The sequence below is a fragment of the Glycine soja genome, chromosome 15, assembly GCF_004193775.1.
Source record: "Glycine soja cultivar W05 chromosome 15, ASM419377v2, whole genome shotgun sequence".
Classification (NCBI taxonomy): Eukaryota; Viridiplantae; Streptophyta; class Magnoliopsida; order Fabales; family Fabaceae; genus Glycine; species Glycine soja.
The window spans coordinates 18,279,583-18,306,465 of NC_041016.1; the positions used below are offsets into that span (position 1 = coordinate 18,279,583).

Sequence of the window (26,883 nt, forward strand, 5' to 3'; positions counted from 1 at the left end):
ACTCAATTAATTTTTAAATAAAACTCTTTTTATTTATTTTACAAATGAGGTATTACATCTCACATAAACTTCTTATACAATTGAAATCTCCCATCAAGCACCATATATTGATATTACTCCTTCCCTTTGACCACAAGGCAAGTAAACATTTACCACGACCACTTCACACTCATTATCTTTCGGTACTCCTATCCCAATGTGTCCCTCTCCAACAAAACTATTAGATATTGCAAAGCTTTTTGTGTCCCACAAACATAGTAGACCTCCTATTGCCCTTTGAGCTGGTATAAACCTCCTTTTTTTGGTTTCGTGAAAACATAACATTTGTACTTCCTCCTTTCCTACCAATTTCCTTATAAATTTCCACTTTATCTTATCCCTCAAACCCCTAATGTTGTATGATATAATCTTCATGGTACACTCTGTTCACCCCTCTTGTTACTCCTCGCCAAATTACCCGTACCTTGTTGATCTTTACTTTCCATATTCTCTAATTTTTTCAACACCACTCCTACGTTGCCTCTGTAGGACACCCGTATACTTACCCCCTATCCCAAACATGTTTAGCATCTGCACCTTTATCATGTATCCAGAAATCCTTATTGCATCTCTTCACATTGCTATCTGAAAAACCTTATTCAAGGAGTAGTTGAATAAGCTTTTCTTTCTCCTATTTTTTTTTCTTTTTTTCACTTTGAATTCCTCTAGCAATACTCTTTCGAGAAGAAGAACGAGTTTTTGTGTAACCTTGTGTAGAGACAAATGCATTACCATTATCAACATGAGCCCACTACTTCAATTCGGAACCTCCTTCCAAACGTGGGTGCTTTAAATCTCCAACAACTTTTTTGTCTCCTCTTTGTGTTCAGTCAAACCCTTCACATTCTGGAACCTTCCATCAATCTCGCCCATCTCTTGTGTGAACATAATTACATAAATTTATCACTTCCTTTTAGTTTTTTACATATAACTAATAAAACATTATAGTTAATAAATCAATCAATCTCCTATGTACATTTGCAAGTGCATTTGGAGGAAACTTTTGTCAAGTATCATTCTCATTTTGCCAAGTGAATTTCTCTGATGGAACACCTTCCTAGGGACTCTTCTTTTCTTTCTCAAAAAAGAAAGAATTCAAAGTTCAACTTGTAAGAAATGCATTTCAACCACAATTTGAATTTGAATTTCAAATTTTATACACAAATGGTATAACATTTATTTTGTTTTTGTTTTAGGCCTTTTATGTATCTTAGAATTCTAATTAATACCATTTGTATCATTTTAAATTCTGATTGGTATCTACCTTCAATTACTCACAATATTTAATAATTATAAAACATTTTTTTTTGTGTGTGTTTAAACTTGCGATTGGTTTTCAGTAGTATTTATTAAATCGAAAGTGTTTAAATTTTTAAAAACATCTTGAAAACAAAAATAAATAATTATAAAATCATTTTTTGTGATTAAATATTAAATCTATCAAAGCCAAATTTATTTAATTAATGGATTTCAATCACAATTTGAATTTAAAATTAAAAAAAATATAGATTGCATTTATTTCATTTTTTAATTAAATACAACAAAATCAAATTGTCTCTTGGAATTTTACAGCAATGGTCTTTAACTTTTAAGAATAAATACTTAATTTGGTCTTTACAATTATGAGATGATAGTAAATTTGTTCTTTTTGAAAAACAAAAAATTAAATTAAAAAATGCAATAAATCAATCATTATTCCATTAACTTTCTCCGTTAACATTAAGGTATTTGCTTGTGACATATGGCCTAACTACATGACAAGCCATGTGTACTCAAACCATGCCACGTTGTTACCGAATATAGTAGACTAATATGTCGGTATCTTTTGCATTGAGGATGATTTTAGTAGTAGCTACTAATTCCTATTAGTAATTTTTTGACAAGTGATTTAATCACGTGAATTTATTTTTTGCGTGTGTGTGTCCGAAAGACAAGCAAAAGATCCGACAAAAAAAGAAGAGAAAATGGAGAACTTATGACAGACAACACAAAACAAACAGTGATGAAAAACAACACTACCATGAAGGGGGAAGCCCGATCGACTATTATGACAAAGTTCGCTAGTTGCTACTCTTCATGTTCATCCTCTATCTAGTGTTGAGTGTATTATGGGTGTGGAGACAAATTGCTTTTGCTGACTTTCTTTAGTGTGAGAAATCCTAGAAAAAAGTTTTGGAGGTGTTGAAATTGAACGTAGACTTAATTTAGTAACGTGGGTTTATGAAACTTTACAAGGGGTGTTTGTTTACGGTTTTACTATCGTTTTGGAGGGTGCTTTTTGCACAAAATAAAAATAAAAAATAGTATTTCAAACCAAACACAAAAATAATATACAGTTTGGTTAGATTTTATGATTTTTAAAATTTTAATTTAACTTTATATATTTTCCATAGTTATTTTTTAATTTGAGAACTAAATAACCAATTGATGAAATATGATTAGCCTTTTGAATTATCATTTATATAAGTAATAGATTCATTAAATATTAAATATTGCTCATGATAATAACTACGTTACAAACCTCCTATAAAAATTATTTATATTATTCATAGTGAATTGATCATATATTGTGAATATCATAAACTTATAATATTACCTAACCAAAATGTTTAAAATAAAAAATCATATATTATTATTACTATTATTATTTTATCAAAAGTTGAAAATATTATTAAATAATTTTGCAAACTAATAAAAGTATATTAAAAATAATTAAAAGTAGCATGGCATCTCAATATAATTATTTATCATAAATTAAAAATATAATTTACATGTTAAAATATTATTTATAACAAATTTCCTTATAATATAATTTATATATTTAAAATTATTTATTTATTATGAATTTTTATTATATTTAATAATTTTTTATTTTGTTCAATACTATAAAAGGTTCAAAATATTAGTACTCATTAAAATATATTTAATTTTCTTATTCATACAAATTAGAGATAATATCAAGAGATTTGTAATACTCATTTATCCTATTCAATGAAGTGAACTAAATCTTTTTTGGAAAAAATATATTTGATTCAATTCGATTTAAAAGAAAAACGGAAAAAAATTAAAGTTGAATAATGGAAATACACATTTTCAATATTTTGGTTTCTTAAATTTTTATTTTGATCCATTTTTAAGATGAATTTAGCTGTTTAATTAACACTCCTACGGTCTTACTAATCCATATTAGTAGCAAACAAGATATTTTGCTCACACACAGATGATCCTTTTTTTTTTTTCTTTTTCATTTTATGAATGGAAGATCCATTATATACATATTCTAAAAGAAATATATATTATTAGTGAGGATATTTTTGTTAGTACATAGAAATTTTAGGTAAGTTGATTCTGAAATTTCATGAGAATCAAATAGACCTTAACATTCAATAAACACCTATAAATATATTTATATGTTATTTAGTATAAAAATCTCACAATTTTTTTTTTTTACAATTTATAACTTTTTATTTATATCACAAGTAGTATTTGAAGATAATGGTAATAATTTTTTTTCTCTAAATATTTAATCGAATTGATAATGAGAAAGTAAATTTAGTCAATAAAAAGATAAACGAGAAAATAATTTTATTGATACTAAAATCAAGAATGCATTAATTTCACAAGGACTAAAATAATAATATTTAAGGCGTAAAATTATATAATTGTCCCCTCTCTCTGTTGCTGCGGTCTGATCTCAATGCTGAGTCCTGTATTCTGAGGTTCCATCTCCTCCTATTTCCCTCTCCCATCCAAGTTGACCTTTCATTCCACTTTTTCGAATCCCAAGACTCAGGTCTCTCTCTCTCTCTCTCTCTCAATTGCATGTCTTTTCCTTCTCGATCTCTCTGATTTCATTTCCGATTCGCTTGCATCTCTGTTTCGGTTTCAATTAGATTCGTCAAATTAAACCTCTCGATTTCCCAATTCATGACTTTTTAGGTTTTTGGTGATTCTCAATCCACGCACTGTCTGAACCATACGTATACTCTGTTAGTCTTTAACTGTAACTGAAGCTGCTTTGTGTGTGTATGGTTCGTTGTGCTGTTTTTTTTATTCGAATTTGACAATTTGTGTTTTCCCTTAAAATCCTTAATGTAGAAACCTGATTTGGGTTTTTGTTGAGAGACACTATTTGATAATCTCAATTTTTTCATATTCTGATAGGTCTTTTGCTACTTGTTTAATTATAGTGAGTGCTGCAGGAACTTTTTTATTTATTTTTTATTTGTGTATGTGCGTGTTTTCTGATTCTTGTATTCTGTGGATTGGTTTGTAATTGCTGATTTTTGTTCTGACGAAAGATTGAGAGATTGGGTTGTGGGCAATAACGAGAGTTGCCTTTGCAGGCCTGGTAACCTTTTGAGGTTGTTGGGTGCAGAAGGGAACGATGGCTGCTTCAGAGGAGAATAGTGCACTGTTCCCAATATTCATTTTGACGATAATGGCCATTCCTATTGTGCCATATACAATAACAAAGTTGTGCCGTGCTGCCAGTAAGAAATCAAAGAGCATTCACTGTCATTGCTCTGAGTGCTCGCGGTCCGGGAAGTACCATAAATCGATATTCAAGAGGGTGAGATCATTTTCTGCTACGTGTATCTCGTTATTTTTCTTAAATGATTGCTTGGTTATATACTTGTGATATTTAATATCTAATTCTGTCTTGACATCTGGTTTCTCCTTCTGATTTTTGTTCTCTTTCCCCTTTGGTTTTGCAGATTTCGAATGTCTCAACCTGTAGTAACTTTACATTGTTACTACTTTGGGTGGTTATGATTGTTCTGGTTTATTACATAAAGACCATGAGTCGTGAGGTAAACAATTAGAAAGTTCAAATGAATTCAGCTATTCCAGTGCTTGGGTTATGAAATTAGTATCGAGGGATCTTGTGTTTGTGGTATAACATTTTACTTATTGGCCGAGAGTTCCACTGGTGCATGTTCTGAATTTTTTCTTGTAAATTTTATGCAGATTGAAATTTTCGATCCGTTTAATATTCTAGGATTAGAGCCTGGAGCGGCTGAGTCTGAAATAAAGAAAAAGTATAGGAGACTTTCTATTCAATACCATCCAGATAAAAATCCGGATCCAGGTTGAAGGTGTTTCAGTTGTTTAGTTTTCTTATTGTTGCAATGCAAATTTTGATGTTTGCAGGAATGTCGGCTTCCTACAATTGCCTATGTAACTGATATATTTTCATTCCTTTTATTTTAGAGGCACACAAGTACTTCGTTGAGTACATTGCCAAAGCTTATCAAGCTCTTACAGATCCAATAGCTCGTGAAAATTATGAAAAATATGGCCATCCTGATGGCAGGCAGGTAATAAAACATAAGGTTATGGAAAATGCTAAGTGGCTCGTTATCTTTTTGTTTACATGCTGTTGAAATATACATGATATTTAATTGCAGGGATTCCAAATGGGTATAGCTCTTCCTCAGTTCCTGCTAAATATTGATGGGGCATCTGGTGGAATACTTCTGCTTTGGATTGTTGGTGTGTGTATTCTCTTGCCATTGGTCATTGCTGTTGTTTATCTCTCCAGATCATCAAAGTATACCGGAAACTATGTGATGCATCAAACACTTTCTACTTACTATTACCTTATGAAGCCTTCTTTGGCCCCCAGGTATATATACATTGATTATGTAGTTAAGCTCTGTCAGTCTTTATTCTTGCCATTATTCTTTAGGATATAGAGATCTGAATTTTATGTTGACAGCCGTTGAATTTTTTCATTTATTAGCTTTTGTTATTGATGTTTGTTTAGTCTTTAGACTGTGTGAATGTGTTAGTTTGCAAATGGATGTTTGTACAAAATAAAAAAGTTTATAAAACCCCTTTCCATCCCATACTGAATTTACAAGATTGAATTGCACTACAATATTGATGAAATATTGAGAATGAAAAGAAAACAGTAAAGTAACAGGTTATTTTATTTAACCCTTTCTTATGATACTACTGGTAAGGACATTGGTATTTTGGAATATTATGTTGTAATAGATTTAAAATTGAGTTATCCCCCCGCCCCCCTCTCCCAATTCATACAATAGCTATCTTTTATACTTTAAACTTTCAAAGTTTAATTATTTGTGAATATTATGTTGTACAGCAAAGTCATGGATGTCTTCATCAAGGCTGCTGAATATATGGAAATTCCAGTTCGTAGGACTGATGATGAACCTCTTCAGAAGCTTTTTATGTTGGTAAGGAGTGAGTTGAATCTTGACCTCAAAAACATCAAGCAGGAGCAGGCTAAATTTTGGAAGCAACATCCTGCACTGGTTAAGGTATCTTCTTGTATGGCTAAGCTTAATGAAGTGCTTCATATTTTTTCTTGGAATACAAGTGTTCTATTCTGATTTCTCTGCCTTTTATATGCTCACATATATCCTATTTTCTTTCAGACAGAGCTGTTAGTTCAAGCTCAGTTGACTCGTGAACTTGCAGCCTTGTCTCCATCTTTACAAAGTGATTTCAGACGAATTTTAGAAACAGCACCCCGCCTACTTGAAGAATTAATTAAGGTGACTAACTGACTATTTGATCTTATGTATCTAAGTAGACTCAATGCTCATGTTTTCTTAATTATGCTGTTCACTTTAAGTCTGCACTGTCTTTTGCAAATTGCAATCACAATTCAAAAGTTGCATCAATATAGAAATATTTGAACACTAAATTCTTAGAATTACCCAATATAAATAGAATCATTTCCTGCCAGTGCTCATGCCTGGGGTGCCTTGTGTCCAGCTTATGGATTTTTATTTTTGTTGACTCTTAGACACTTGTCAACCTTGAGTTTTTTAATGTAAGATGCAAAATGTTAGAGACATGTGAGTGTGTGACAAAATCCTATTCCCAAACTCAATCATGAAGGACATGGCAAAAGTATAACCAATCACTTTCCTGGAAAATATCTGAAATCCTAATTAAGTGAAATGATACATATGGCATTTATTTTAAGCTATTCTTGTGTGCTCTTGAAATGTTTTGGTAGCTTTTGTATGCTAATACTAGCTTACCTTAGAAGGTAGAGAAATAAGTAGGATAATGGATCACTGAGATTTACAGTACCAAAAGAAAGATCATACCTATAATTAAAGATGATATCATACATAATGGTTGCTCATTGTAATCATGAAGTTTTGCTTGTCATCATTCTCTTATATGATGTATATGATATTTCTATTTCTGGATTTATAGTCTTGAAGCTGTGATATTTGCATTTCTGAACATTCTTTAATGCTCTACTTTCTTTAAAAGATGGCAGTTATACCACGGAATGCTCAGGGCCATGGATGGCTGAGGCCTGCAATTGGTGTTGTTGAGCTTTCTCAATGTATCGTCCAGGTGATGAATCTAAGTTTGAAGCCAAGTATATTTGCTCTGCGCAGTCATTTTTTTCTCCAATTGCACCTTGCCATATTTTTAGTTTTAAGCAAGTCATATTCTTCTGTTACATTTATGCCTTGTTTTCATTGATTTATGAGGGAAAGAATTTGAAGGGAGTGAATTAGAAGAGATTTACACAATTTCATTTGCTTGTTTATGGTGAATTAGAAGGAAAAAATGTTTAAATTCTGTGGCTTCCACCTAAATAAAATTCATCCCATCTGAGGCATGATTTGGGAGGTAATTACAGTGCACAAAGGAGAAGCTATCTAATTCATTTTCACGGTTTCACTTGTCTGACACCCAATTGTAAAGTTGAATAATTTTTTCATCTAACAAGAAAATTAAATAATGGAGTAAAAAATAATAAATAGTTTTATGTTAAAAAATTTATGAAGTAAAAAATTAATTTTTTTAATTAATATAAAAATATTTGCTCTGTTTTAGATTTTAAAATGTGCTTGTTGACATCATAGATCATCCTACAAGTAAAATGGGAACCAAATTTTTTTCATTTTTTTCCTCTAGCATCTTTTGGTTCATATGCTGATGAGTGATGTCTATTAGCTTCAAGAACAAGACAATTGGGTATGCTACACAAATGTTGCACATTGATATGTTCTTAGTTTAGGTCAGTGTTGTTAAATGGTGGCGCTATGGCCACCATGGCAGAATGGTGTGGCGGTTTTTCTGCCAACCGCCATAGGCAATTTGTGAAGGGAAGCCTGCCATGACAGTGCCATAGGCCGTGATGGCATGTTTATATGGTGGAATTTTGGCCTTCCCCCATGTTCCACCATCCGCCATTGATAATATTGGTTTAGGTTGAAAGGTGTCTTATTGGTACACTTTTATGAAATATTGAAATGTGAAGTTCTCATTGTTCAGGTTCATTTTTCTTGTGTTGTTTAGCCAAGCATTTTAACTGAATATATCATCAATTATTATTTTTAGCTTTGCTTTTTAATAAATCAATATTTATATGATGTGCTTTTCTTGATGTATGACCTATGCAGGCTGTTCCTCTTAGTGCTAGAAAGTCTACTGGTGGATCACCTGAAGGAATTGCACCATTTCTGCAGTTGCCACATATAAGTGAGACTATTATTATTAAGAAGGTGGCCCGCAAGGTATGTCAACATTATTCATGACCTTGGTAAATGATTAAATTTCCCTGGTCTGGATGTGGATTTTTGTGTCCATGCTGTTTACCTGTAGTTACATGGTGTAGAGATCTTTAACATTGACCTCAGATAAAATATCAACAAACCTTTTATGCACATATTTCCTGTGTATCTAACTAGCTAATTAGCCACTTTTTGGATCCAATTTAATGGAATTTTATTTCTGCTAAGTGTTCTCAAAATTGACAAATGGATAAATAATTAAGAAAATCTAGAAACAAAGAATGCGTCTAGGAAATGTTGATTGGTCCCGCCCCCCTCTTTTTAATCTAGGTTAGAGGTTTTATAGAATTTGAAAGTGGAAACCATTTGCTTTATTTTAATTAGGTGTAACTACTTGAGTTGGATGAGAGGAAACCTTAATGTGCGATTTTTGAAAGGGGGAATTCTTATTGGATTGGATCCTATCTTTAGTGGTTGAATGACTAGTTTTAGGATCAATGATTTATCTTATTTTTATTTTTTTCTTAAACTGCCTAGCTATCTCTTTTATGCACAATTAACCCAAAGTTGTGTATACTGTATAGTGACTATTGGCTATTTTGAAATTCAGATGTTGAATTTCTTTTTTGTTTTTATGTTGGTCATATTGAATTTCCAAATTGATCCCATGACATTGAGTGTTGGAACTAAGCATTTCTCTTCTTGATAATGCAGGTGAGAACATTTCAGGAACTTCATGACATGGACTCTCTGGAGCGAGCTGACCTGCTTATTCAAACAGGTGGGTTATCTTCTACGGAAGTGCAAGACATTGAGACGGTACTGGACATGATGCCTTCCTTGACACTTGAGGTAACTTGTGAGACTGAAGGTGAAGAGGGTATACAAGAGGGTGACATTGTGACCCTCCATGCTTGGATAAATGTTAAAAGGGGTAATGGCCTGATTGGTGCCCTTCCACATGCCCCCTACTACCCATTTCATAAGGAAGAAAATTACTGGTTTTTGCTTGCGGATTCTGTTTCAAATAATGTGTGGTTTTCTCAGAAGGTTAGTTTCATGGATGAAGCTGCTGCTGTAACTGCTGCATCTAAGGCAATTGAGGAGTCTATGGAGGGGTCAGGAGCAAATGTGAAGGAGACCAGTAAGGCAGTTGCAGAAGCAGTTGAGAAGGTGAAAGGGGGCTCTAGATTAGTATTGGGCAAGTTCCAGGCCCCATCAGAGGGTAACTACAGTTTGACTTGCTATTGTTTGTGTGATTCTTGGTTGGGCTGTGACAGAAGGACAAATTTAAAGCTCAAAGTTTTGAAACGGACTCGGGCTGGCACCAGGGCTGCTGTTTTGGCTGATGAAGGACCTATCATGGAGGATGGAGTTGAGGAGGATGAGGACAACGAGGATGAAGAGTATGATGATGACTACGAGAGTGAGTACAGTGAAGATGAAGAGGATGATCAGAACACAAAAAATAAGCAACAAGCTGCCAATGGCACTGTGAATAAACATGGTAAAGCTGCAGAAAGTTCAGGCTCTGAGGAGGAATGAGAAGTTTTTTCTAACATGATAGAACCATAAGTTTCATCTTTTCCCCTCTTGGATGGTAGAATTATTAACTTGTAGCAGTAATAGTCTATAATGTCCATTTTGTTTATCAGTTGGACTGCGTTGATGCTTGGATTTCTGTTCGTATCCTAGTTCAGCTGATATTGTGATTAAATTGTAATATCATCTGAAAATCTCAATTATGGTAAATGAGAGTAAGGATTTAATTTTGATTTAATGCCGGGGTATAACTTTTTTAAATGTTTTATTGAGAAATTTTAGTTGAGATTTTTAATGTCGACTATTCCATGTAACCATCTCATCCTCAAGAATTCAACCTAGTTGAGATTTTAGTTGTTTTTAGAGACGTGCCACAGTAGGCCACCTTTATAGGTGGTTTACGGTGTACCATTTTTAAGAACCATTTGATCCATCTAAAGCCCACAGTAATACCTTAGAGGGCTATGGGTCCATAATCAAATGGTGAATTGAAAAGTGAAATATAGGTATTATTATTCATAATTTTGTTAATGTTTAGATTAAAGTTAGGAGAGATTAAAAGTATTTTACAAGTTTTTTCCTTCTTTATTTAGTGATATATAGGTATTTTCCAAACTCTCAAAAAGTGAGAAGAGACGCAACACCTAAGTGATGTGGTCCCACATCATAGAGCTCAAAGAAGAGTAGAGTATTTTTTTTTATCAGTATGAAAGAGAAGGGAGTAGAATATTAACAAAGTAACTCATTGTATTTGATTAAAATTTGATAACAGATAGATTGACAATAGGTAAGTGTTCTATATAAAACTTATTTTTAACAAGCTAATATTACTCTTAATACAAACTTTTTTGGTGGACAATGGTCACTGAAATATGAATATGAGATCTCATATATACTATTCCAACTTCTATGACTAGGTTGATTCTAAATGGTTTAACTTTGTTGTACAATCAAGAGGATAAACACTTTGGAGGTTTTCATCTTATACTTTAACAATCTTCAATCTTCCTCGAGGGTTTTTTCCAAAGCCTTTGTAATACAGTGGTATAGAGTGGCTTTTTTCCTATTCATCCTCAGTGGTTGATATGTTTTCTTCGGTATTTTTTATTTTAGGTGCGCTGAGCCGCGTAGTATAGTATCTTTTTGTATTCTACTTTGTCGTAACCATCTCTTGACTCATCTTGTGTGAAATTTTGGCTACAAAGTATCAATATTAATCTTTTTGCTTAGGGGAGGGAAGGAAGGGATGTAAATAGCAATGTACAATTCACACATTTGCAATAAGCACCTATCTATGCTGACAATGTCAAATGACAGTTCTGTTGTAAAATACGGGTGTAAAGTGCACACAGTATAATCCAAAAGCATGCTGTTTGACTCGGTCCCATAAAAATTTAAGAAAGAAGAGTGTTAGGACCGAACCCTACTATGTGCAGTGCAACTACTCATGATAAGATGAACAAATCAATCAAAATTATCACAGATCCATATGGACTACAACCCATTATTAATTTTTGGCCAAAGAAAAGGAAGAAGCTGGTATTGTATTTCTCATATCACATCCTCTTCCTTCCTCAGCATTTCAAGTTGTTGTAGATATCAAGTTTTTTGTTTTATAAACTCTGATTTTTTCACTTCATTTCTAACTTTCTTTTTCTTTGCAGTTTACCTTGTAGCTCATACATATTTCAGTGTAGAGACTAGAGACAGACAGATCCTGTGTGCACTTGTTTCGATCCAACACCATATCGTATTTCTCTGGGTACTGTTTTTCTTGGTTATTTTCAAAACTGAAGGGTGTAGAGGAAAAAACCATGTCAAACAACAACACTACTACTCAAATAAAGTATGATATTTTTGTTAGCTTTAGGGGCAAGGACATCCGCAACGGGTTTCTTAGCCATTTGGTTGAGGCTTTTGACATGAAAATATATGCTTTTGTAGATGATAAGCTTGAGAAGGGGAAAGAAATATCGCCATCACTTGTTAGAGCAATGGAAGAATCATTCATTTCGTTGATCATATTCTGACCGGACTATGCATCTTCACGTTTGTGCTTAGAAGAACTCGTGACAATACTTGAATGCAGAGATAAATATGGACAGACTGTAATCCCTGTTTTCTGCAAAATGGAACCCGCAGATATAGGACATCAACTTGAGAGTTAGATAAATGCATTTGCTGAGCATGGAAGAAAATATGAGACCAACGTAGTGCAACTCTGGAGAGATATGCTTAGAAGAAAACTGCTAAGGTATCCGGGATTGTGTCGTCAAATCGGTAAGCTCCTTTTTCCCTTAATATTTTCTAGTTGTTATATAGTTATATGCATTTTGTCACGTGGTTGCTTAAACTAATACATCACATTGCATATGTCAAAATATACGCTTATTAGTCATTGCCACTATGCTAGAATTCTGATTTTGTTGTCCATTAAATTTAGTGGTTTAGTTACAACCATGTAATACATTTAAACATATTCAATTTCTAAATGGTACTTGTTTTCAGATTTCTAGATACATCTAACAAGGCCCTTATTATTTATTCGTGATCTCTAAAGGAATCCCACTAAGAAGGAAAAAATGAAGCCCCCCCTCCCACAAAATAAAAGACACATTAGTTTTAACACACACTTTCTCTCTCTTTGTGTGTGTTATCCAGAACTGATGCTGAGTTGGTTAAAGAAATTATCGATGTTGTGCTGATGAGGCTGCATAAACCCCTGGTTAACTTGAAAGGACTGGTTGGAATTGACAAAAAAATTACAGATGTGGAATTGCTGATACACAAAGAACCAAGACATCTGTCTTACTGGATTATGGGGTATGGGAGGTATTGGCAAGACAATCCTTGCGGAAAAAGTATTCATTAAACTACGGTCTGAATATGATGATTGTTTATTTTTAGCTAATGAAAGAGAACAATCAAGGAAACATGGGATAATTTCTTTGAAGGAAAAAGTTTTTTCAGAACTACTAGGAAATGTTGTTAAAATGGACACACCAAATTCGTTGCCCAATGATATTGTTAGAATTGGTCGAATGAAAGTTCTTATTGTTCTTGATGATGTGAATGATTCAAATCACCTAGAAAAATTACTGAGAACTCTTGATAATTTTGGATCAGATAGTAGAATCATTGTAACAACTAGAGATAAGCAAATTCTTGAAGCTAACAAAGCTGATGAGATATACCTACTTAGAGAATTCAGTTTCAATCAAGCACTTGAACTTTTCAATTTGAAAGCCTTTAACCAATGTCATGATCAAAGGGAGTATGACAACCTATCAAAAGCGATGGTTAATTATGCCAAAGTCATTCCATTAGTTATGAGTTGACTCATCTTCTTCGTGCAAAAAATTAGGAAGTATGTGGAAATGAGTTAGACCAGCTTGAAAAAATACCTTTTCAAGAAGTTTATGATAGAATGAAACTGAGTTATGATGATCTAGATCCCAAAGAGCAACAAATTTTTCTAGATCTTGCATTTTTCTTTGGTGGACATCTGAAATCTTAATATAGGTGAAAGTGTAGATTCAGTCTTTATTGTGTTAGAAAGGCTGAAAGATAAAGCTCTTATAACTTTCTCTAAAGATAAATTTATAGCTATGCATGATAGTTTACAAGAAAAAGAACGAACGGTTGTTTGTCGAGAGTCTAGCAAAAATGGAAGCCACGGTCGGTTGTGGGATCCTGATGACATTCATGAAGAAATGAAAAATGACAAGGTTAAAGCCTAACTAAATAATACATATAGACAATTAGTTAGTTAGTAGCTGAGTCATTGTTGACTTAGCATAACAATTAGTCAGTTACATAGACAGTTAGTTAGTTAGCAGTCGAGTCATTGCTAACATAGCATAACAATTAGTTAGTTAGACTAATTGTTATGTAGTTAGAATTTTTTATAAATACACTGCTAAGCATTTAGTTGTAGCTGATCAATTTCATAATACAATAACAGTTTCTTAGCTTTCAGTTTTATCTCTTTCTCTTTCACTGATATGAATTTCTTCAGGTATCCAGAGCTTCCTAAAGCCTTCAATGAAAGTTTGATCCTAATTTTTTTCTTGCGCCAATGTATTCTATTAAGTTCGTTATTTTTGTTCATGTGATTCAAGCGAATCCTTGATTTTTCATTTTGTTTGGCTTTTCGATGGTTGTGTCTTCTTTGGTCAATTTTTTAATCCTCTTCAGATGTGGTTTTTGGTTTGCAATTCTGTTTCTTCATTGATCACGATTTCCTTTTGCATCATGATCTCAGCGTTGAAGTGTTAAAGTTTTGTTTCTCGTAATCTCCATATCAGGTTCATGGTTGTGTTTTCTTGTTTTTGTTCGATTTCGTGTCCTGCATTTGTTATGTCATCATCATCGTTCAATGTTGTTCCAGTGACTAGAGGTCCATTTAATTCCTCGGGTGTTGTTAATAATTTTGCATATCATGTTACGACTAAACTTATAGATGATAACTTTTTTCTTTGGAAACAATAAATTGAACCAATTCTAAAGGTTCATCGTCTGCAACGTTTTGTTGTCAGTCCTCTTATTCCTCCAAAGAATCTTACACAAGAATATGCAGACATGGATAAAGAAAATCCAGCTTATGCAGCATGGGAATATCAAGACCAGTCATTACTTGTTTGGCTTCAGTCGTCCTTATCTGAGGCAATTTTGTCAAAAGTTGTTGGTTGTGTTCATGCACATCAAGTATGGGAAAAGATAGATAATCACTTTCATGCTAAGACAAAAGAAAAATCCTGATACCTTCACATGGAACTTAGGAATACCAGAAAAGGTGAACACTCCATAGGTGAATTTCTCACTCGTATAAAGACAATTGTTGATTCTTTACTAGCCATTGGACACACTATTTCTATTCAGGAACAAATAGATGTTATTCTTGAAGGTCTTCCAATTGAGTATGAATCACTAGTTACTGCAATTAGCAACAAGATTGATTAGTTTGAATTTGAGGAGGTCCAAGCTCTTCTTTTGGCTCAAGAGAAAAAGGCTTGAAAAGTTAAGAGAAAATGCTATTGCTCCTGGACTGAATTTAACTCGAGCTCAAACAGCAAAGATAAAGGATATTGATTTAGATTCACCACCTCAAGTGCAATTTACTCAACACAATGATAGAGGCAGATCCTCTAATTATTGAGGAGGAGGTGACAGGTCTGGCTATGGGTATAGAGGAGACAAAAATTATGGTAACAATGATAATAGAAACTATGGAAATAATGAGGACAAGAATTTTGAAAATGGTGACCACAAGAATTATGGAAATGCTGGAAATTATGGAAATACTGATAGGTATTAAATACAATGTCAAGTCTGCTACAAGTTTGGCCACAATGCAACTGATTGCTATCACTAGTTTAATCCAAATTATGTAGCTCATCAGTATAATCAAGACCAATCTTGGAATTAGCACAGAAACTACTCTTATCAGAGGTCTAATTCTCAAGACCAGGACAATAACTCTCAGTCACAACAAAATGCACAAGCTCCTTAGGCCTACTTAGCCAATGCTAATCCTACTCAACAATCACAGAATTGGTACATTGACTTTGGGGCAACTCATCATGTCACTGTATCTCCTTAGAACTTGATGAATGAAATTCCAACCTCGGGCAATGAGCATGTTTTCTTTGGAAATGGTCAAGGTTTGCCTATTATTTCCACTAGTTCAACAGTTTTTAATTCTCCTTTTGCCTTTAATGTTAAATTAACTCTAAATAATCTATTGCGTGTTCTTGACATAACTAAGAACTTAGTTAGTGCGAGTTAGTATGCCAAAGATAATAATGTCTTTTTTGAGTTTCACTCATCTCATTGTGTTGTTAAATCTTAGGTTGATGGTTCCATCCTTCTTAGAGGTGCTCTTAGCCAAGATGGCCTCTATGTCTTCTCAAATCTTTTGAATTCTTTTGTCAAGTCCATTATTAGAAATACTACTGCCTCTGTTCATATGTAAAACATAAAAATAATGTAACACAACAAACATTCAGACTTAAAGAACTACGTAAGTTTGAATTCCTCATCGCACCGGAGGATACGTAGGAGCAAGGGCAACAACCTTGTCGACCACAAAAAATAAGAAATATAAAAAGGGAAAATACACAATTTTAAAGTCATGTTTTGCACACTCGATTGAAGGTTTCTATCCCTTGTGACAGATGCGTGGGGTGCTAATACCTTTCCCATGCATAAACAACTCCCGAACTTTCATTTTTAAAGCTCGTAGACCTTTTTTTTTGGTTTTTTCTAGCATTTTCCTCAAATAAATGTTGGTGACGACTCCACTCGTTTTCTCCCTTTGAGACAAACGCTTTGGCCCATCTTATTTGGCCTTTTCGCACCCTCGCCGAATGGTAGGTTGCGATAGTTGGTGACTCGATTGGGGACCGTTAGAGAGTTAAGTCATTTGATCAGTGTGCAATGTTTTTATCATGACTTCTTCTTTATTTATTTTCCTTTTTCCCTTTTATCTTTTGTTTTGTCCATATTTTGTATATAACTTTTGCTATGTTGTTGTGTTTGGTGTGTGTTTGTCTATCGATTACATTCATAGTTAGGAATATTTTTTCTACGCACACATGACACCTACACCTCGCACACATTGAGATATTATGCCCTATACCTACGTCTATGTGAGCCATAAGGAGTAAAGGTCAATCTGTGGTCATGCTGGGTCTCCGACTTGCTTGATAACAGTGAAGCCTCGTCTAGAGTTTTCGACTTTTAGTTATGCATTGTCGCTGATAGTCCTTATCGCCACAATATATTGCCTAAGAGGATGATATCTCTAGAAGCCAGTAAAGTTACATGAAAACACCCTTGGGAGTTGTCACTAGAAAGGGACTTTTGGATCCTTTCCATTAGATTCCTGAATTAGGGGCACATAGCAAATTTACCCTGGCTTGTTCCTTGATTGCATCATGCATCTCTTCATGGCATCGTAATGGACACATCATTCCTGCATTTAGCATTTGTCATATTCATACATTGCATTTGCATAAGTCATTGCATTGTCATATACCTTCATTTAGCATGCTTTTGTTCCACCAACTGCATGCATTCTATTTCCACAGTTTGCATGCATGATCCTTGCATTTTCCTTTGCAAAAAAAAATGAAAAAGAAAAACAAGAACAAAAAGAACAAGAAGAAACTCAAAATGAAGGATGAAAGTTTACACCATATTCTTAGTTACATGTGTTGGGTACCATAATGATGGCTATAAACCAACCATGTTGGGATTATACACCCACTTTTCTAGGAAAATGATTGAAAATCATGTGAACATGGTACCTAATGCATGGTTAACTAGGAAATGGTGGTTCTTCGAACATCTCATGTCAATCTCATAATTACATGTGTCATGCATAGCATAGGTGTGCCCAAGTCATTCATCTCTATGATATGTTGTCGAAGTATTGGCGATCAAAATTTCTATTCCTTGGATTATCGGGTTGAACCAAGCATATGTTTTTAAGGAAAGGTTCATCAAGTCAAGGTCAAGTATGGAAGTAACCAACTTGCAAAAGTTGGGGCAGAAGATGGATCCAGTTACATCGCTTCTTTGTCTATACCAACACATGATTGAGATAAATGATTTACAAAAAAATCAAGGACTCGTGACGTCCATGTTTTATTTCTAGTTTCACTTTGACAATATGTGATGAACCATGTTGTTTTAATGAAAATCTAAATTGATTCGACTTTATGTCCTATGTAAAATTCACAATACTTCAACAATGCATCATTCACATACATCCATGTTTTTTTTTCTTTTCACATTGGTGGCATTACTCATTACATTCTTTCCTAGAAATCAGAACTGTAATTATTGTAGTCAAAAGGAAAGAATGCACTTTACGATGCCCTTACCAAACGCGTGCCAGAGCTAGAGTAATGAGTGAAGTAGAGGAGGTGCAAGAGCAGATGAAGGCCGACATGGAAGCCATGAAAGACCAAATGGCAGCCATGAAAGACCAAATGGCCGCCATGATGGAGGTCGTTTTGAGCATGAAGAAAATCATGGAGGGCAATGCGGCTGTGGTCACCACTACGAGTGTCGCCATTGAGGTAGACCCGACTCACCTATCGGGCCTCAATCAAGTAAATCATCCCGTCTCAGATATGGTAGGTCAAGGAGGCAAACTGTTAAGAAGTATGGGCGGCCCCCATTTTGTGCAGGTTCAAAACAAGCATTCCTTCCCACAATACGGCTTGCCTCCCAACTATACGCCACTCAATGTGGCACACACTCCCAATGAGGATGACAACAACTCTGCACCTATGCCCATTGAGAGCCAACAACCTCAATCTGGTCATGCGCATGTCTCTCAACCCATGGGGGAGACGCATGAAGCATCTCGAGACCACAATCTAGTCGACTTCGAGCCTTGCCTCGAATATTCCACTGAGGGGCAGGTGTTTTGTGGTGTACCCTTACCAAAAAGTTTGGAGGGCCCTCAGTACCTCCCAACCACAACCCTTGCCTTTTGCAATGGGAATAGTCCCTCTTGCCATGGTGTAAAGGGAAAAATTCAATCATATAGAGGAAAGGCTAAGGGCCATTGAAGGAGGCGGAGGTCATGCTTTTGCTGACATGGCAGAGTTGTGCCTTGTACCCGATGTCATCATCCCTCCGAAGTTTAAGGTGCTAGATTTCGATAAGTACAAAGGGACTACTTGCCCCAAGAATCACCTGAAGATCTACAACAAGAAAATGGGGTCATACTCGAAAAATGAAAAATTGTTGATGCATTTCTTCCAGGAAAATCTTACTGGGGCAACCGTCACCTGGTATGCTAATCTAGAACCTTCCCGAGTCCATTCTTGGAAGGACCTAATGGTTTCCTTCATTAGGCAGTATCAGTACAATTCTGATATGGCTTCGAATAGAATGCAACTACATAACTTGTGCAAGAAGAAGCATGAGTCATTCAAAGAATACGCCCAAAGGTAGAGGGATCTAGCAGCTCAAGTAATGCCCCCAATGATGGAGAAGGAGATGAAAACAATGATAGTAGACACATTATCAGTGTTCTATTATGAGAAGTTGGTGGATTACACGCCTTCAAGCTTTGCCGATTTAGTTTTCGCTGACGAAAGGATCGAAGTGGGTCTGAGAAGAGGAAAACTTGATTATCCTGCTTTGATGAATGGGAAGCCTGGGGCCAATGGAGAGAATGAGAAAAAGGGAGGAACCTATGCTATGATTGTCGTTCCTACATGGCAAAATTTCCCACCAGCTCAACAATATCAATACTCTGCCAATATCAGCCCTTCTCATTACCCACCACCCTATCAACCAAGAACACTCAATCATCCACAAAGGCCACACCTAAATTAGCCACAAATCCCGCCTGCCGCACATCCAATACCAAACATCACCCTTAACACAAACCAAAATACCAACAGGGGAAGGAATTTTCTAGAAAAGAAGCTTGTAGAATTCACCCCAATTTCGGTGTCGTATGCTAACTTACTCCCATATCTACTCAATAATGCAATGGTAGCCATGACCCCAGCCAAGGTTCCTCAACCTTCATTTTTCTGAGGATACGACTTGAATGTAACATGTGCTTATCATGGAGGAGTTTCGGGGCATTCTATTGATCATTGTATGACCCTGAAACATAAGGTGCAAAGTCTAATTGATGCGAGCTAGCTAAAATTTGAGGAGGATAATCGCTCATGAATTTTGATGTTGTCAAGCAATACTGTGTATGATGCTTGGGGCAATGTGAAAGTTGTTTTTAGATGTCTCTAATGACTCATTAGGATTTTCAAGTTTATGAAATTACTATAAACAACAGTCATAATGCTAATAATATGGATAAATTTGATGTCTCTCATTCTCTCAATTACATCTTTGCTTATTTAACTTTTATTGGAATGTGAATGTAAGCCGATGGTTTGTTTGCCCAAGCTACACTAGGCCAATGAGAGACATCGTGCATGAGCCTCGAGCGAACCTAGGGGCAAATTAGAAGTTCTTACCCGATAGGTCGAGAACCCGAAAGAGCGGCCTATGCAAAAATTAGGGTAATAAAAAATAAAAATAAAAGGAAAAAGAAAAAAATCAGGGGCATGTTGTTAAGGTTTTGTCCCCAAAATCCAAACTACAAAAGGATATAAGTCAAGATTTGAAATGACACATAGCCATATTTCAACATCCCAAACACTAGTTTATCCATTGCTACCACTTCCGAGCCAAAGCATACTTGTTTTCTAAAAACAATAAAAAAAAAACAGCAAAAGCAAAATAGAAACCCTGAGTGGGAACCATTGCTAAACCAGCGGGAAGAGCAATGCAAAGAACATATGCATGAAGTTAGGCAACAATGAAGAAAACAAAATCCGCCAAAGGCGAGTGAAAAAAAGGGGGAAACAAAAGATCTCCAAATTTTGCAAGAAAGGCACAAAAGTGCAATAAAAGATTAATGTATAAGACAAAAGGAGTAGAGCCCAACTCAAAAGTTGAAATGAATAAAATACAAGCAAGACTCTCAAGGTTCTTACTCAATATAACCATCAAACACTCTTTGAGCCTCTCTAATCCTTTTTTTCATATCCCTCTTACCCCTGACCACGTTACAAGCCTAATAAAGCCCATGTGGATCAAGGAATGACTAATGTTTCTTTTAAGTTGGGATTCTGAAATGAAACCCGCACACGCTTATGATTGTTGAAAAATATATGGAAAAAAAAGAGAGAATCCTCAAGGTTTCACACTTGCACATTTGAGAAGAAAACTCATTCAACCAAGAGCTTGTGGAAAATGCCCAAAGACAATTGTGATAGTAGGGTACATCTGATGTTAGTCTCTCATGTAGACTCCTTTGGGATTCCTTTCGAATCCAAGGGTAGCTTCGTTATAAATTCTTTCGTGATCAGCCCATGTCATCAAGTTTTAGTGGGATCGACAGACCCTTGGTATCACTCTATGACCTTAAATCAGGAAAGTTTCACTTGGTCACATACCAAAGTGTGACAATTCATTGCTATCCTTCAAGGGGATGCACGATCGATCCCAAAGAATTATGTTTTTCTTGCTGTGCAGAATAATCGAAGTTTTTAAAAGAAAAGGGGAAAACCCTAGGATTAATATTTCGGTTGATTGATTTAATGTCATATGGCTCCCGTGCCGTCATTCCAAAATTTTCAAGTGACTAAATCAAACAAAACATACACTTTGAGCCAGTCCCAAAGAGATTTGCAAAAGATAGGGTGAGGTTGCATGAGTTATCACATCTTTTAGAAAAAGACAGTCAATCTGTATTTTCCACAAAAAAAGGGAAAAAAGAAGAAAAAAAATAAAATCAAAATAAAAAATAGGAAAGAATGTCATGAGCATTACACAATTTTCATGGTTCAAAACCATTTTGCATTACTAGCATTTCAAGATGAAGGTTGCATGCATCTGCATCCCAAAAATCATGTTCATAAGTGCATAGACTTCTCTGTATATACCGATTTCCTAAATCTAATGTCCTATCTTTTGAGGATGAGAGGCCCTCTCAAAGATTCAACCTCTTGCTTTCTCATAAGGTTGAGCCCTTTGGTACTAGTACTTATTGGCTTGTTTCATAGGACTCAAAGTCATCGCTTTTATCATTCATAGGACTCAAAGTCCTCGCCTTTATCTTTCTTAAGACTCAAAATCTTCACTTTTATCTTTCATAGGACTCAAAGTCCTCGTCTTTTATCTTTCAGGGGACTCAAAGTCCTCACAATTATCATTTCAAAGACTATTATAGTTTGTTGTCTTGCAGAGACAATCAAGGTCATCTGCTCCTTTACTTTTCAAAGACTTCAATGTCTTTTGTCAAGACTATCACAGTCTTCTTTACATTCTAAAGACTTCAATGTTTTTTGTCAAGACGATAATGTCTTCATTTACTTTTCAAAGACTTCAATGTCTTTTTGTCAAGACTATCACAGTCTTCTTTACATTCTAAAGACTTCAATGTCTTTCGTCAAGAATATCACAGTCTTCTTTACATTCTAAAGACTTCAATGTCTTTTGTCAAGACGACAATGTCTTCATTTACTTTTCAAAAGACTTCAATGTCTTCAGCCATTTACGCTTTCAAAAGACAACAATGCCTTCATTTACATTTCAAAAGACTTCAATGTCTTCAATTAGTTATGCTTTCAAAAGACGACAATATGTTCATTTACATTTCAAAGACTTTAACGTCTTTTGTCTTTTATAGGACTCAATGTCCTTGTCTTTGTGATTCGTAAGACTCGATGTTCTCTGTTTCTATGCTATGAAAAAATATATAAAAAAAAAGAGAAAAAGAAAAATGAACTTCAGATATCTTCCACTCTACAGAACTTCAATGTCCTCATGATTTTTTCAATTTCACTTCCTTGGTTCACTAGTTGCCCAGTCGAATCATAGGATCGCTCGAACGAAATTAGTGTCCTTATCTTTACTTCCCTTTTATTTCCAATAAAAGATCAGTAAAGAGGGGCAACTGTCATACCCTAATTTCGTCCAGGGACTATCGTTTGTTGATCTTCTGATCCTTGCTAGTTGACTTGTGGTGTTAAATGCCAGTTACAGTGCGAAACATATGATCATCCAATGTTTTGATCAAGGATGCAAAAATACCCAAAGGGGAGGGCAAAAAGGTCATTTTAAGTCTTTTTCTGAACCCTGGCTCGCCCAGGCATGCCTCTGGCTCGCTTGGGCCACCAAATAACTTCATGGTGAAGTGACCAGCTCGCCTGGGCGAGCTGTCATGACCCCAAATGCCTTGTTTTGCTATAAATAAGGGTAAAGAGGGGTTGAGAGGGGGGTTCTGAGGTCTAGCATTGAGAGAAATTAGAGAGAAGAAGAAGAAAGAAGAGAAAGACAAGGCCGAGGAGCTACCAAATTGCGACTGTAATCGTTCTTCGTTCTTCGTTCTTTATCCGGTCAGTGTTCATCTCCTTCTCCTATCATCGGTAATCACTTTTCTCTTGTAAAGTAAGTTGTAACCGATCATTAGTGCCGCAAGTTCTCTTTAAACAACAAATTGAAGGTTAATAAACAAAATCAAGAAATCGTTTCAAGGTTCAACGCCTTAACGATTTTCTCCGCTTTTTAAAGCTTAAAACATTGTTTAAAGGTCCAACGCCTTAAACGACTTTTGTTCGTAATTAAAATCAATCTTTCAAAAACCATAAAAATAATGTAACACAACAAACATTCAGACTTAAAGAACTATGTTGGTTTGAATTTCTCATCGCACCGGAGGATACGTAGGAGCAAGGGCAAGACCCTTGTCGACCCCCATAAATAAGAAATATAAAAAGGGAAAATACACAATTTTGAAGTCATGTTTTGCAAACTCAATTGAAGGTTGTTGTCCCTTGTGACGGACGCGTGGGATGCTAATACCTTCCCTATACGTAAACAACTCCTGAACCCTCATTTTTAAAACTCGCATACATTTTTTTTTTTTGTTTTTTCTAGCTTTTTTCTCAAATAAATGTTGGTGGCGACTCTGCTCATTTTCTCCCTTGGAGACAAATGCTTTGGCCCATCTAATTTGGCCTTTTCGCACCCTCGTCGAAGGGTAATTTGCAACATCACTCATAATACCTGCAAAACAAGCAACAACAACAACACAAGCAAGTGTTAGTCATTAGCCGACACCGGCCTCAGACACAAACGAGCACAAGGTTTGGCATTTTACCATCCAAGGCAGTGAAGGGATCACTCACTGAAGGAAGAGACAGAATGGCCCACGCGTCTAGCGAGGCCAGCAGTTACTCCAAAATTGTTTTGTCATCCCTCTCCACAAGGGTCAGCAGATCCTTGTCATATGACTTGAACCTGGTAGGGTCTGACTACCAATAGAACGAGAAGCAAGGCTCCTTGTCCCTGTTGAACATCAGTGGCATACCATCAACCACAACACCAATAGCTAAGACCTTGAAAAAATATTCCTTAAAATGGCAAAAAGAGGTTTGAATCAAACTCAAACAGCTTATTGGACATGTTGTTCAAGGAGACTCATCCAATCTTGCCAAATAATTTCCTTTGAAAGAAAAACAAGACCGACACACTAGGCTGGATGTTGAAGAAAGGGCATAGAATTTCAAAGGCCATCACTATTGCCCAACTGTTTGGGTGGAGTTGAGAAAGGGCCACATTCAAGTGATAAAGCAAAGCACACTGGAATGCGGTCAAGGGGAGAATGAGACCCAAGACTTGAAACAGACATTTGTACATAAAGAAGAAGGGGGGATGACCAGGCAAGGTTATCAAACTCGAGAGTTTACGCAAACTCGTGAGAGTTTCATAGATTCGACTTGTAGACTCGTAAGAGTCTACTTCATATAAAAAAAATAACAAAATATCTATAAATAACATACTAATTAAACATTTCAACAATATAATAAAGCAAAATAGTAAATCATAAAGTTCAAAATATTTAAGTAACCAAGTCTAGTAATAATACATCACTACTAGACAATAACTTGTAGAGGTTATAGTAGTGGTAGGTCATTCTCATCAAGGATTTGATGTTATTAGAGAACAAGAGTTTGCTATTATTAAAGATGAGAATTTTGTATTTGAGAATAACACTGTAAATGAAGATATGTTGAATGCTAAACTGACAAAAAATAATAAAAAATGACTTACATTTTGGTCTAATTTTTTTACTTGCTAACTCTTGACTCCGTGGTAAACTCGAGAGTCTACCGAGTTTACTAAAAGTTTATAGAGTTTACCCAGAGTCTACTAAAAAAAGAGTTTACTTAAGAGTCAACTTGCAAAGGACAAGTGGACTCGTAAACTCGTAAGAGTTAACGAGTTAACTCAAAAGTTTGATAACCATGTGACTAGGTGTCGCCCTCAAGAACAAGAAGACATCACTCTCACAAGCCTGAATGACCAAATTGTAGGAGTCCTCAAGATTTGCCAGCTTCACCTGGCGTTGAAGCACAACGACACTCACCGCCGAGGTGAGAGAGAACTTGTACTTCAAAACATCATCCCTCACTCACTCACAGCCAGTGACGGCAGGGGTGGACGACAGCGACCCAACACTTCGGCTACATTGCACACAGGGAGATGCCCTAACATCTCCACTGCCACTACCTCTCCTCACACCCCAGAAGCATAAGGGGGGAGTATCACAGTAACCGGGATAAGCTCCCCGACAGTAGTGGAAGGTCGTGCCTTCCTGTGAAGAGGAATAGTGCCCCCACTAGTGTGAGGACCTCACCCTCTCCGAAGAGGAGAGCTCACTGTCGGAGGCACCTCGAGAAGTATCCTCTGACCAGGAACCACCTATCGAGATGACCTCTCGATCCATTATGAGCTACTCAATCGAGTCCCTAGAATCACTGCCACCCATACCGATGGTAGAATCAAGCAAAAAGGAAGATATTTTGTAAGATGAAGTACCTTAAGAGATTGAACAAAGAAGAAAGAGAAAGCACAAAAGCAAGAAGGCGAGAAAGCAAGGAAACAAAAAGAAGATCCGAGAGTGAATAGTGACCCAAAATCAAACGTCCACTCCATTTCACACCACGACGCTCCCCCACCCACGTAAGACCACTACTCTAGTACGTGCCCACTCTACGAATGACATGTATGCAAGAGTACTGTGTGTTCGCCGCACACACTTGCAGCAGCAGGCAGATGTTACACCATATCTTCAGCGCCCTGTCTTCAATGCACTCTCTAACGGTCAGGAAAAGGGTAGAGTTGTCAAATTCGACGACTTACCTTACCTGACACACCAAAGACATGTCCATCATGAACAACTTGACAAAAGTAGGCAGCCAATACTTGTCAAGGCTCGGGGCTTGACAAGCCACATCGACTTGCAATTCACTCACACTCGTTGAGGTTACCACACCCAACATCGGACAACACTCGTCCACACTTGGGGGCTCGACAAACTCGTCACCCTCTGCCTGTCAAGACTACTCATCGACAAACTAGTATTTATCCCTAACAGTCACGCTCCACTCTTATAAATACTAGGTTCCATCGAACCCTCTACACATCTCATTCACTCACCCTTCGAGCTTAAGCATATTTTCTCTCATAAGCATATACTTACTTATTTCTCCTCATTCATATTTTTACTTAATCATCGTAGTTCTTTGTTTTGCAGGTTCCCCTGCCTGTCCTCTCAACAAAGCTCATCCTCAAAGCCAATGTGTAAGGTCTGCGACACCACATTCGCCGCGTCAACCCAGATGTGTCCCGATTTCAAATTTTGGTATGGACGTACAATTTAGAAGGTGTATTGTTTTATATTATAATAATTTAATTGGTTAAGACATTCAAGTTATTAACATGAGTTCTTATGGACCTTCTATGTTCTTAAACAAACAACTACATGTAATGATTACTCAAAAGGCAATACTATGCAAGCATACTCAATACTACCAAGGAAGATACTAGTATGCATGCATTGTTATTAGTAAGGAATATGACCTTAGTCCAATAAATGATTGTAGTAATTTTAAAGAAAAAGTAATGCACATTACTATTGTCAATCTGCATTGTAAATTTACAGGGTTAGATATATATTTTAAAAATGAAAGTTTTGGTCTTATGCTGCTATCATCTAGATTTTTTAATATTAATCCTTCAGCACCACCTTCTTTACCACTTGCTGAAACATATAGAATTGCTTAAGATGTGGCAATTTCCCTTGACTCTGGAATTCTTTTGAATATTGATCCATACATTACCTCGTATAGTAAGTGTGCCTCCGTGTCATAAATTTTTATTCTTGTAAGTCATAAAA

General features: G+C 35.7%; 1 protein-coding gene across 2 annotated transcripts; it reads left to right on the forward strand.

Moving 5' to 3' along the window:
- The first annotated feature begins 3,709 nt into the window (after window positions 1-3,709).
- On the forward strand, window positions 3,710-10,338 carry LOC114387741 (dnaJ protein ERDJ2A-like). 2 transcript variants are annotated; one of them, XM_028347948.1, is made up of 11 exons: window positions 3,710-3,832; window positions 4,386-4,612; window positions 4,758-4,853; window positions 5,011-5,131; window positions 5,254-5,360; window positions 5,451-5,668; window positions 6,152-6,329; window positions 6,447-6,566; window positions 7,303-7,389; window positions 8,448-8,561; window positions 9,273-10,338. In XM_028347948.1, the coding sequence occupies exons 2-11, from the start codon at window positions 4,427-4,429 to the stop codon at window positions 10,101-10,103; spliced, it is 2,058 nt and encodes a 685-aa protein (XP_028203749.1). In that variant the 5' UTR covers window positions 3,710-3,832; window positions 4,386-4,426; the 3' UTR covers window positions 10,104-10,338. The 2 variants fall into 2 exon arrangements, with proteins under 2 accessions (XP_028203749.1, XP_028203750.1); XM_028347949.1 differs by having other exon boundaries at window positions 3,714-3,832; window positions 4,341-4,612; window positions 9,273-10,103.
- The last annotated feature ends 16,545 nt before the right edge of the window (window positions 10,339-26,883 follow it).